The 13,825-nt window shown below is 36.4% G+C and overlaps 1 protein-coding gene across 5 annotated transcripts in view; it reads left to right on the plus strand.

Annotated features, from left to right (window-relative positions):
• CWC22 (CWC22 spliceosome associated protein homolog) overlaps positions 1-13,318 on the plus strand; it is a 54,662-nt gene extending 41,344 nt beyond the window's left edge. For 2 of the 5 annotated variants that reach the window (XM_036254082.1, XM_036254081.1), the window contains exons 14-19: positions 1,894-1,971; positions 2,785-2,937; positions 4,367-4,494; positions 6,852-6,953; positions 7,053-7,273; positions 12,377-13,318. In XM_036254082.1, coding sequence (XP_036109975.1) covers positions 1,894-1,971; positions 2,785-2,937; positions 4,367-4,494; positions 6,852-6,953; positions 7,053-7,273; positions 12,377-12,963 — 1,269 coding nt within the window. In that variant the 3' untranslated portion in view covers positions 12,964-13,318. Of the gene's footprint in view, positions 1-1,893; positions 1,972-2,784; positions 2,938-4,366; positions 4,499-6,851; positions 6,954-7,052; positions 7,274-12,376 lie in introns of those variants that run through there. The other 3 variants (XM_036254083.1, XM_036254084.1, XM_036254085.1) reach the window with 3 other exon arrangements.
• The last annotated feature ends 507 nt before the right edge of the window (positions 13,319-13,825 follow it).

The raw sequence follows: 13,825 nt of genomic DNA on the forward strand, positions 1-13,825 counted from the left end.
AATTTTGACAAAGTACGTCTTTTCAAAACTTAATACATTTATAAATATTTACTTAATTGAGGTAACGTGTGACCAGTCTTTTAAAAAATAATGCTCTATCAATATAAAGACATCTGAAAGTTACTTTGTATTACGAAGTGAGCTCTTCGAGTAACTTGTTTTATAAGTAGATTATCAGGTTCCAGAATAGCACTATCCAAAAGAATTTTCTGCAGCAATGGAAATATTTGTATTCTGCACTGTCCAGTACAGCAGCCACTACTCACCTATGGTTTTTGAGTTTTGAAATATGGCTAGTGTGACTAAGGAATAAAATTTTAACTTTATATAATATTAAATAGTTCAAACTTAGTTTCATGTGGCTGCAGGCTACCATCCTGGATAGCACAGTTCTAGAATGTGTTCTATGCTTCTCCAGAGTCTGCTTCCTCTACCTTGCACATAAATATATGCAGTAAATATGTATTCACCTAATTTTTTCAATGTTTACAATATTTACTTAGGTTGCATCTTGTGTTATTAAATATGACAAAATGTCAAAATTGCTAATTGAAAATATAAAGGTAAATTAAAGTAAAAATGATCTGAAAGGGTATACATTATATTTTGTAAGCTAGCTTTCTGTTGATAGAAAGCAAATATGTTGCATTTACTATATTTGAAAAAAAATTTTTTTAACTTTTCATTAAGAAGTGTTTTGTAGCCTGGCCGGTGTGGCTCAGTGGGTTGAGCATCATCACATGCACCGAGAGGTTGCTAATTTGATTCGTGGTCAGGTGCCTGGATTGCAGGCTCAATCCCCAGTGGGGGGCATGCACGAAGCAGCCAGTTGATGTTTCTCTCTCATCGGTGTTTCTCTCTCTCTCTCCCTTCCTTTCTATCTAAAAAAAAAAAAAAAAAATCAATTAAAAAAATATATATGTATTTTTTTTTTAAAGAAGTGTTTTGTAGAAAAAGATATTTAGTCAATTCTACAGAAGTGGTCAGAGAATGAATTTATGTCTCTTTCATTTTGTATTCATTGATTTGTCCATGTTCCCTGAGTTTCTTCATCTATGAAATTTCTATAATCTATACATACTTCATTAGGATTATTTCAGGAATTAATAAATAATATTTGTTAGTTATAAATAATTTGTGATATTTCTTGATCCTGGATTTATTCTTGGATTTATTAGTGTAATAGAATTTTCACAGAGGAGTTTTCAAGGAATATAAATAGCTAATCGTACAATATATTATTCCAGCCGTTATGAGATTATTTTCCATCTATTTGGATAGAGTAAACTGTAGACAGATCTATATGTATAACATTTATTTTGAGGCTAGAAAATTCAGCCATCGAGGTCTTTTTCTTTGTATTTTAATTATTTTTTCTTTATCAACCAGAGTGTCATTTAAGTTAATACTGAAGCTTGTACTTATTTATGTTTCTATATTGACTCATCATGTTCTACTTTTCCCATACAAACTAAATATATTTCCTAATAATTCAGTTTAAGTCTCTGAAAAGTGTGTAGCTCAATTGTTAGATATATTGGTGAGATATCATATTGATATTTAAAAGAATTCTGTATGGAAACTTTAGAATACAGTTTATTCAATGTCTTTTGATGCATCTATTTCATATGCTAGGTTCTCAAAGTGGTTCACACTTATATGAATTTAGAATTTTATAATCAATCTAATTTCTATGAATGATATGTGGAAACTGCCAGACTAAAGGGTTTTAAAAACTACTCTTAGCATAGATTAATTTTTTAAAATTTTGTTTAATCATTAAAGCTAATAAAGTCTTAAAACCTCAAAAATTTAGGCTCTCTCTGTTATATTGATAAATTATCATATAACATGGATTCATTGTGTTTTGAATCTCACCCCCCTTCCCAATAGAAAGAACTCTGCAACATGATACTTGATTGCTGTGCTCAACAAAGAACATATGAGAAATTTTTTGGCTTATTAGCTGGGGTGAGTTCCAGCTTTCTTTTTCTTGTTGGAATTTAATGAAATCACTAAAGCAATTCTTAAGACAGCAGTGTGATGACAGCCAGAGGGAAAGTGGGTGGAGGTAGGTGGAGGTGGGCAAAGGAGGGGAAATGGGTGCACAGTGCAGTGTGCAGGTGATATTTCACTGAGCTGTACACCTGAGACCTCTGGTTTTGTGAACCAGTGTCGCCCCAGTAAATTCAATTAAGAAAAGAATATTGTGAATTAAAGTGTCTGCTTCGTAGTCTGGTCTAATATAATAACAAATCTTTGCTAAAAGTAAATTGTTTTTTCCTTTCTCAGGTTTCCCACTCTCTGCACCTTCCTCCTTTCCCCATTCATTTTTGTAGTCCCTTACCATTACATATCACTCTTCTGAACTTTTGGAAATGCTACATGCTTTGCTAAAATTTCCCAAAGAGGACAATTAAATGCTATCTTTTCAAAATCTGAAAACAGCTTCTGAAGTCAGGTGCATGTTTAGGCAGAGCAAACAGAGCATGAGCTAAAATAATTTTTTAAATCCAAACTCTACCTACAGAGAAATGTATTTGTATAGTATACAAATGTATGTGTCTATGGTTTGTGTAATTTTGTATAATTTGTATAGTTATGCTCTGTATAATTCTGTTGTATCATATAAATCATAAGTAGATAAGGATAATATATGTTAACTTCTTTTTTGAAAAGAACAGCACAAAAAGAAAAAAATAGTTATTTTTATTCAGTAAATTTAGAAGAATTTAATATGCTCATAATGGTATTGATCCTCAATTTTTTTTTTTAATTTATTAGCGATTTTGCATGCTAAAAAAAGAATACATGGAATCCTTTGAAAGCATATTCAAAGAACAATATGATACCATTCATCGCTTGGAAACAAACAAATTGAGAAATGTTGCTAAGATGTTTGCTCATCTTCTATACACTGATTCACTTCCGTGGAGTGTAAGTAGATGGGAGTCGGTGTTTATACTTCCTTCTTAATACTCTGTTATTCTCAATTTTGTATTAAGTGTAATATAGCCATACTTTTTTTAAATATAGAAAATGTACTTTAAAATGAAACGTGGAGCAAACTTTTACTATAATAGCTATCATTGAGATTATGTTCATATAACAGTGCTAAGTGCATAAATATATGAGCGTAAGAAATACCATTCTGGATGATATTAACAGCTCAGACATCACAGTGCTTTTTAATAACAATGGCTATGAGTATTTTCATGGAAATCATTATAGATTTTTACCTTTGTACACATACATGTGCACACTCATGTAATATACGCCAAGGTTTGGTAATGCATTGCTGAGTTACTGCTTATTTCCTGAGGGACTAACTATCAATGCTTTCTCTAGTTAGGACATGAGACAAATGTTTGTACTAGCAAGATGTGTTCTTTTTGCAGACACTGAACTGGATAAGTGATAGGGAGTTCTTGTCATTGTAGTTAGAACAAGGGAAGGTATTCTCAATGAGTAAATGCACACTGGATTAGAATTTGAAACGCATTCATTAAGCTGGCATTTATTGTACAATTACTGTTCATACAGCAACCAATAGAAATTACATCCAGGAAGAAGAAAGAGGAGGGTCACATTGTAGACTACCAGAATCTAATGGAAGAATAAAGCAACATCATGAAGCTTATAGACATTGGATACATTTTTGTAATGTTTTAAGTACTAAGCATATGCCTAGCTACATTAATAGGCATTTTGTAAGCTAACCTGGGAGCCAGATCATAATCTTTTTTATTTTTTTTAACTTCTTTTTTCCCTCTTTGGGAAAATGAAATTAAAGTTTTAAGCAATTGAAGCAAAAGGGATCCTAGAACACATAACTCAATAAACTGCAGGTTGCTTTTATTTTTGTTTGTTGTAAAACAGCTCTCCATGAGCTTCATTTTTTAAGCCTCAGTCTTACTTTTCAGGATAAGCCATTACTCTTTCGGTCTTTACCCTTTTTCTGTATTTCATGTGCTATACAAAACTATAGCCGAATGCCCTATGTGGCACTTTGCCTCAAACCCTTATATGCCCACATTTTGATGAGTGAGGTTTAGGAGCTAGTAATCTCTGCTTCAGCATTATGTACTCAAAACAATATATCCCTGCTATAAAAAGCACATTACTCAAGAAAGAGAATGGACTCTGTTTTTGTAGCATAATAACATTTTAAAACTTAGCACAGAGAAGTAGTCTTAAATTTTGCCAAGAAATAATGCATATCCCCATAAGGGAAGATACTCAGAGATAATTCTGATCGAAGATGAGACTAAATTATAATTTCAAGAGAAACTTTGAGTATAAACATTGGTCACTTTGTCTTATCTTTTGAAGAAAATTAAATTGTCTTTTTTTTTTTAATTTTCAGGTTCTTGAATGTATAAAGCTGAGTGAAGAAACTACGACATCCTCCAGTAGAATCTTTGTTAAAATATTTTTCCAAGAACTATGTGAATATATGGGTCTTCCTAAACTTAATGCAAGATTAAAAGATGAGTAAGTTCATCATTAAGCACGCTTTATTCTTAAAAGTCCTCGGGGGGTTTCCTTAACTTGAGTGACATCTCAACCCTCACTTATAAAACGGTAGTTAAGCCCCTAGGACTTTTCTTCATTAGTCACCACTCTGAATCTAATGTTTTGTGGCCCAGAACAGCATGCAGTTTTTTTGGGTTTTTTATTTCTCACTCAAGGATATTTTTCTACTTATTATCAGATAGAGTGGGTGGGAGGGGGAGAGAGAGAGAAAGAAACATCCATGTGATAGAGCCACATTGACTGGTTGCCTCCTGCATGACCTGAACAGGGCCGGGGACAAACCACAACTGAGGTACGTGCCCTTGACCGGAACCAAACCTGAGAATCATTGGTCCGCGGGCCAACACTCTAACTGCTGAGCCAAACCAGCCAGGGCCGACATGCAGTTTGTTTTGTTTTTTTTTTATCCTCACCTGGGGACATTTTTCCATTTTTTTGTTCAGACAGAGTGGGAGGGAGGGAGGGAGAGAGAGAGAGAGAAACATCTACGTGAAAGGGACACATTGAGTGGCTGCCACCCGCATGACCAACCAGGACCAGGGACAAACTGCAACCGAGGTACGTGCCCTTAATGGGACCTGAACCTGGGTCTCTCTGGACCACAGGCCGACGCTCTAACTGCTGAGCCAAACTGGCCAGGGCCCAACATGCAATTTTTAATGATGGTTTTCAGTTAAGTAGAAAAAACACAGAATTGATCCCTCTTTTAATTTACTTAAAATGCAGAAAATTACTTTTGTATGCTCACTGGAGTTCTTCGGTGATAAATATCTATAGTTTTATTTTTATTTTTACCCTAATTTTGAGCCTTAGAATGATAATTAACTTTTTATTATCATGGACAATTATGAATATATGGAGATGAATGTGTAAAGTGATTGTTCAAATCATTACAGGACTGTTACATAATCTATTCCAGATTTATTTGCTATTTGTTTAGGTTGCCCACTGCCACTCACATTGGCTTTTACTCCTTTCACACTGCTGAAGTCATCCTTTTGACTCTCTTAGTGACTACTTGCCAAGACAGGTGGTCTTCTGAGTCCTCGTGCCCTTTGACCTCTCGGCCTTACTTACACTGATGACTGCTGGCTCGCTGCGGCTCCTCACTTTCTTCTCATGCTACCTCCCTCTTCTCAGTCTCTCTTCTCCTCAGCCTGCCTCTCCAGTGGACACCAAAGATCTGTCCTGGGTTCTCCATGCTCTCTCTGTGCTATTCCAGCCAGTTTCCTGGGCTTTATATACTCATTTTTTGGCCCCTGCCTACTTTCCCAGGCTTACCTAGTAAAACCCACTCCAGCGAGCTGTACTGCAGCCACACCAACATTGCCCAGCGTGTAAGCAGGTGTGGCTCATTCATGCTTCTTTACCTCTATTTCTAGAGCCAGGAATCCCTCTCTTGTTCTGTCCAGCAAACTCTTAATCATTCTTATTTGTGACCTTTTTCTATGAAACAGTATTTCCTGACTCTGCTGCTTAGTCATTCACTATAGCACTCAAAGTCATAGGTGTAAAACTACATTGTATCGTTAATGTTTTTTATTTGTTCCTCTCCCTGGAAATACTAATTGTATTAATTAATAAACATGATTTCTCCCTTTTGTTGACTGTTTTTCCCTTTCCCCCAGTACCTTGCATAGTGCGTGCTGTGCATGTATGCATGCATGTATATATACAACAGAGGAGGATTTGCTTGCTTTTTTGTATATACATTCATATATATACACATATGGACATAGATATATGTATTTGTATATGTTACATACATATATCTTCTCTGTGTGTGTGTATAGAAAAGTTTTTAAAAACCTCTGTTGTATAATTATAGAAATCAAGTTTAGTAAATTATAAGTGGCCCCAGCCGGTTTGACTCAGTAGTTAGAGTGTCGGCCTGCGGACCAATGAGTGGTGGGTTCAATTCTGGTCAAGGGCATGTACCTTGGTTGCGGTTTGTCTCTGGCCCTGGTCAAGGTCGTGCAGGAGGCAACCAGTCAATGTGTCCTTCTCACGTCATTGTTTATTGTTCTTTCTCTCTCTCGTACTCTATCTGAAGATAAATAGAAAAATATCCTCGGGTGAGGATTTAAAAAAATTTTTTTTAATTAACTTATGAGCATATGCTACTCATTTCATTTAGACACCATGTAGCCTAACCTGATAAATTACATAAATCATTTACTTGGTTGTATTTTATTTATTAATTTAATACACAGAAACTCAGAAAGTGACTGTATGAGAACTTTGCCTTTAAGCAAAGAACTTTATCTTTAAGCAATCTGTTCTCTTTTGTTCATTTTCTTTCTTTTTTTTTTTAGAACCCTACAGCCATTCTTTGAAGGGTTATTACCCCGAGATAATCCCAGAAACACCCGGTTTGCCATCAACTTTTTTACTTCTATAGGTCTTGGAGGTTTAACGTAAGTAAGGGTTATTTTCAGAATTTTACTTTCAACTTACAAAATTATTTCACAATTGCCTTCTAAGCAAAATTTAACAGAGGTTATATTTTTAATTAGGGATGAATTGCGTGAGCATCTCAAAAATACACCAAAGGTCATCGTGGCACAGAAACCAGAAGTTGAGCCAAATGAATCCTCCCCCTCCTCTTCCTCTTCCGCCTCCTCCTCTGCGGAGTCCGACTCCTCTGCCTCTGGCTCAGACAGCAGTGACAGCAGTTCAGAGTCTTCCAGCGAAGACAGCGCCTCTTCCTCTGCCAGCAGTCAGAGCTCTGCCTCAGGTACTGACGGCCCGTCGTGTTCTTTCCTGACGAGTATACTGCTGGCGATGTGCACAGGGAGAGAAGTAGATCATTTGGTGTTGTATTTACTTTAGAATTCAATGGGTTAAAAGCCACAATGAATAATATAAATTGAATGATCATCTACTACAGTTGCAGTCTATATTAAATTATAACATTTACAATGGGAAGATTACCTTTTGGAAGCCTTTTCATAGAAACGAAGGTATTTCATCGGCAAATACTTAGTTGAGTGATGATGGAAATACCATTCATGATATCTGTAATCTAGTTTTCAGGAGCTTTCCTGATGTTTATGTTTGAAGAAATTTTAGTTTTTATTTTTTTGTTGTTAATCCTCACTTGATAATATTTTTCTATTGATTTTTAGATGAAGTGGAAGAGAGAGTGGGAGGGAGAATGAGAGAGAGAAACATTGATATGAGAGAGATACATCTGTTGGTTGTCTCCTGCATGACCCCATTAGCCATGTATGAGAGCACCCATAGAGCCTGTCCTCGCTATCACATTACTTGGCCATCATTTTGGGGTTTTTTTAATTAATTAATTTATTTTTGTTACAGATGTTTCTTCTTTTTCCCCCACTGATTCCCCCCTCCCCCTCCCTGCCCTATCCCCAGCTTTGTTGTCCATGTCCATTGTTCATACACACATGCATATAAGTTCTGTGGTTTATCTCTCCCCCACAACCTCCTCTTCTGGAAATTGTCAGTCTGTACCCCACTTCCACGTCTCTGGGACTACCCCATTCCTCAGACTGTTATGTTCATTATATTCCACAAATAAGTGAGATCATACGATACTTGTCTTTCTCTGTTTGGTTTGTTTCGCATAGGATAATACTTTCTAGGTCCCTCCATATCATCTCAAAGGATAAGAGATCTTTCTTACAGCTGCATGGTACTCCATTGTGTATATGTACCACCACTTTTTTATCCATTCGTCTACTGATTGACACTTGGGCTGTTTCCAGATCTTAGCTGTTGTAAATAGTGCTGCTATGAACATGGGGGTACATACATTCTTTCTGATTGGTGTTTCAGGCTTCTTAGGGTATATTCCTAGAAGTGGGATCACTGGGTCAAATGGCAGATCAATTTTTAATTTTTGAGGTAACACCATAGTGTTTTCCATAGTGGCTGCACCAGTCTGCATTCCCACCAGCAGTGTACTAGATTGGCCATCTTTTTTACTTTAGCCATTCTAGTTGATGTGTAAAGGCATTGCATTGTGATTTTAATTTGTATTTCCTTCATCACTAATGAAATTGAGTGCCATTTTATATATTATTGGTTATTTAGCAATTCTATTTTTTTTTTTTTTTTTTATCCTCACCCGAGGACATTTTTCCATTTTTTTGTTCAGGTAGAGAGGGAGAGAGAGAGAGGAACAGAGAGAGAGAGAGAAACATTGATGTGAAAGGAACACATCGAGTGGCTGCCACCCGCACAAACGACCAGGGCCGGGGACAAACTGCAACCGAGGTACGCGCCCTTAGCGGGAACCGAACCCGGGTCTCTCCGGACCGCAGGCCGACGCTCTAACCGCTGAGCCAAACCGGCCAGGGCAGCAATTCTATTTTTATTAAGTGGCTGTCAAGTCTTGGTCTCTCCGCAGCTGCCAGAGCTCTGCTGGTCTCGGATGCTCACAGCGAGCAAGAGGCTGTGGAATAGCAGCTCACCTCTCTGTGGTTCTGCTTTCTTGAGTTGGACTCTTTCAGTCTTTTTTTGGGCCAGCTCTCTGATGCCTTTATTTTTTTACTTTTTATTTTGAACTAATTTTCAGCTTACAAGAAAGTTGCAAAAATAGTACAGAGAATTCCCATGAAGCCCTCACCTAACTTTCCCTAATGTTAGCATTTTACATAGTCGTAGTTCACTTATCAAAACCTGGAAGTTAACACTGGAACAATACGGTTAACCAAACGGCAAATCTTAATAATTTTGCGTTTTATCAGTTTTTCCCACTAATGTTCTCTTTTCTGGTTCCAGGATCCGACTTGGCATTCGGTTATATTTCTCCTAGTCTTCTGCAGTCTGTGATACTTCTTGGGCTCTCCTTCCTGAAGTCCTGTAGGGACTTATTTTGTGGAATGTTCTTCAGCATGGAGACATACCTGATATTTTCTCATGATTAGAAGGGGATTATGCATTTTTGGCTAGAGTACCGTAGAAATGATGTGTTCTTAGTGCATCTGATCAAGGAGTTTATAATGTTGGTACATCTTATTGGTGACATTAACTTTGATGACTTGGTTAAGGTGATGTCTGCTGAATTTCTTCATGGATAGATTTTTCTCTGTAAATTAAATCTTGTAGAGAGATAATTTGATACTATGCACAATCTCCTCTTTCTGACTTTCTCCAATTTTAGCATCCATCTTTGGAACTTGTCTGGAACACTTATTACTGTGGTGTTCGCCAAATGATGATTTTTCTATTTGTCTCTTTTCTTCTACTAAATTGAATTACTATTCAATTTAGTAATTGAATTTCTTCTGTAAGAAAGAGTTGTGCCACCCTGGCCAGTGTGGCTCAGTGGTTGGGGTGTTGGCCCGAGCACCAAAGAGTCGCAAGTTCGATTCCTGGTCGAGGGCATGTACCTGGGTTGCAGATTTGATACCAGGCCTGGGTCGGGGTGCATACGGAAGTCAACTAATCCATGTTTCTCTCTCTCATTCTCTCTGTCTCTCCCTCTCTTTCTTCATGGAAAAAAATATCTCCTCTGGTGGATTAACAAAAAGAAAAATAAAGAGTTATCCCTTCCCTCCATTTATTTAATAATTTTATCAGTGTGGAATCATGGACATTTATCTTATTCTGTGTGTTAAAGCTAGTGCTATCATTTTGTTGTTCACTTCATTTCTGCTTTGGCAATTGGAAATTCCTTCAGGTTGACTCTGTGTTCTTTGGACATACTCCTATCCTTTTCTTAGGTACTGCCTTCCTTTATAGCATCTCAAGTTCACCATCTTTATTGCCATTAAGCACAAGATTTCAGATTTATATCCAGCATTTCTAGTTGTTCTTCAGCCAGAGCACTGGTCTTCCACAGTTTCCTCCATTCTACTTGTAACTGGAATTGCTTTTGTAAAGGAATTTTTTACGTGTGCCGTTTTCTTTTTTTTTTTTTTATCCTCACCCGAGGACATTTTTCCACTCTTTATTCAGGTAGAGCCGGAGGGAGAGAGAGGAAGTGAGAGAGGGAGAAACATCGATGTGAAAGGGACACATCGAGTGGCTGCCACTTGCACGGCCCAACAAGGGCCGGGGACAAACTGCAACCGAAGTACACGCCCTTAGCAGGAACCCAACCCGGGTCTCTCTGGACCGCAGGCCCACACTCTAACCACTGAGCCAAACTGGCCAGGGCACGTGTGCCGGTTTCTGCAAAGGTCTGTGTTGTTTTCTGTAGGGTCAGCTCTGCTTTCTTCAATCATAGCATTTTAGTCTGAATTAGAGATAGTCTAATTGTGCAAAATGCATGTTATTTCTTCTGTTTTTAATGCATATTTCAGAGAGGGAGCACTTTTTCCTATAGCCTTAAAAGGTTGGAAGCCTGATCTTTTTATTCTTATTCCCTGGCTTGTTACACTTTGAAGTGTTTTATATACTACGTGGCAGCCAGAATCGTGGGACTCTCAGTGCTTTATATTATTAGAACAAGATTCCATTTGCTCACAGGAAGTCTTCTTCTTGAATTGAAATATGTTAACATTGTTCATTTAACATTCACCTCTTTTAATTCTAAATAATTTGTTATTTCATGATATCTGTTTTGAGAACAGATGATAACACAGCATGAGTTGCTGCAATAAGGAAGCTTGCTGATTCAAAATTAATTTGCCTCATCATACAGTTTCAGTAGAGAGCTTTCAGTTTTATTAATAAAATATTAAATAGCATAAAAGCAGTATGAACTGCCCCAAAATTGTAAAACAGACAAAGGGAGAGGAGATTGCATATTATTATATGGCATGAGTTTCAGTGTCACAAAGCTGAGAGCCGTGTAGAGTAGGTCAGAGAGACGGTGGTTTCGCACAGAACCAGATGGTTCCTGCAGGGAGCTGCAGCTCAGCTGAGCCGTTTGATAGGAACCAGAGAAATACGTCCTTAGTGCAAACCAGCTGGCTGTCAGGGGCAGGCATTTGGCAGGGGACATACAGGTTGGTACAGGGAGATTCAGGTGGAGGTAGGATGAGGGTAGGTGGTCTCTACCCTATTTCCTTCTTTCTGTACACATAATAATGCGACAGAAATTTGGGTCATCACAGCACCTTTGATTTATGTGTTCAGACTATCAGGGATAAAGCAATTAAATGTGTTTCATTGCTTAAAATGGTAAGATATTTCACTGTAATTATTTAGTATTTTTATTTGTGATTATGTCAGTAAAATTAAATTGTTAAGGCCTTTTGAGAAGAGTTTTCTCAGAAATCAAGCCTCAATGGCTTTTATAAAGCCTATGGTCGTATAGATGTACATAGATGTACAGTTAGTACTTCTCTAATAGCACTGGCAAGCAAAAATACTGTTTTTATTGGGAGAGGTTTTTATCGGAAATATATATATATTTATGCTATTAAGCAAACCCAGTATCCCACTCCCTCTCACCTTTAGGAAGTGATGTTGCTGGCATGTGTTATCATTGTATTTTGATTATGTGCCAGATCTGACAAATATTTCATATGACATAAGGCACATGGACTGGAATTTGTTTTTTTGTTTTTTGGTTTTTAAATAATTTATTTATTTTTGTTACAGATGTGGAATTTGTTTTTGAATAAAATTTGTAAGTGGAAATGTACTATTTTAGTCACTTCATAAAATATTTTACAACATTTGCTATAGTTAAAGTTCCTTTCACTGTTTTGAATCTAAGTACTTTGGTAACTAATGTTGACATTATATACTCTCAAAATTTTGTGAAATGTTTTGTCATTAGACTTTCCATCCAGTCAATGTAGCTTTGCATCCAGTTTATCTGAATTAGTAAACCTACATTATATTAATGAATGTGACTGTTAGTTTATTAAATTAAGGTTAAAATTAAAGCTAACTATATTTTATTTTACATGTGCAGCTAAAGCTATAAGAAAGAAGGGACAAGGGAACACCAGAAACAAAGAAGTGGATAAAATGATCAGGAAACAACAAACAAACGATAGGAAACAAGAAGAAAGGAGGTCAGAGCAAAGGCACCAAGAAACAAGGACTGAAAGAGAAAGAAGGTCAGACAAACTCAGAGACAGAAATTCAAGAGACTCAAATTGGAGAGATCCCTTAACAAAATACACTTCAGACAGAGGTGTTCCTTCTGAACGAAATAGTTACAGTAGAGTCATGAATGATAGAGACCAAGAAATGCCTCTAGATTTGGAAAATGAGTATGGTGATCCAAAAAAGAAGAGAAGAGAGAGAAGAAATTCTTTTTCTGAAAATGAGCATAGACACCGAAAAAAGGACAGTGAAAATTTTAGAAGAAAAGATAGATCAAAATCAAGAGAAAAGAATAGAAAACATTCAGGTTCTAGAAGTGATGAAGACAGATACCAGAATGGTGCCGAGAGGCGAAGGGAAAAACCTGGCCGATACTCTGAACAACATAGAGAAGCAAAGAGAAATCAGGACCGGCGGAGAGAAAAGTCTCCAACTAAGCAAAAAAAATAATTCTCCAGAATTACAGAAACTGAACATGCCTTATATTCAGTTGAAACAAATTATTTTTTACATTGATTAATGAACTTTATAGAGAATTCTTGTATAAAGTACTGGTTTGTATTATACATTTAAAAAAGGTTTTCATTTTAACATGGTTTATATAATTGATACATCTCAAGGCCCTCCACATAAAATTATTTGAAAAGTTTCACCAGAAAGGGATGTACTTCTTGCATATATTTTGTTAATAAAATGATTAAATACTTATTGAATCAGTGATTTTTTTCATTGACAAAATTTTTTTTTCTGATAATGTTTCCGGTTGTCATAGAACAATTACACTTAATTATTACTGTAGCCGTTCTCAGCCTGTGGGTCATGACCCCTTTGGGGGGGCCTAAGACATAACAGTAGCAAAGTTACAGTTATGAAGTAGCAACAAAAATAATTTTATGGTTGGGGGTCACCACAACATGAGGAACTGTATTAAAGGGTCGTGGCATTAGGAAGGTTGAGAACCACTGTATTACTGGTTTTTTATTTGTAACTGAAGACCAAAATAAATGAACCCTTTCAGTTTAATACGTTTGCATTGTTAATGAGATACTGTGATCCTTCTTAGGAGTCACCTGTTTTTATAAGTAGAGGAATTATTTCAAGTTTCATATTATGTCTTGAACAAAACAAGTATATATAATTTTTTTCACAAGTGTTTGGTGAAGCTAGGTATATATTAGTCTTTAAACAGATACACAACTATATTATTTATAATTAGGATTCTTTCTGGACTGCTAGATTAATGTTTACTTGAAATTTTTTGTGACTAGTGCTTTTTCTCAGCCTTGAAGTTATATTGTTGGTGAATTAATGT

This window comes from Molossus molossus, unplaced genomic scaffold (assembly GCF_014108415.1).
Source record: "Molossus molossus isolate mMolMol1 unplaced genomic scaffold, mMolMol1.p scaffold_m16_p_11, whole genome shotgun sequence".
Taxonomy (NCBI): Eukaryota; Metazoa; Chordata; class Mammalia; order Chiroptera; family Molossidae; genus Molossus; species Molossus molossus.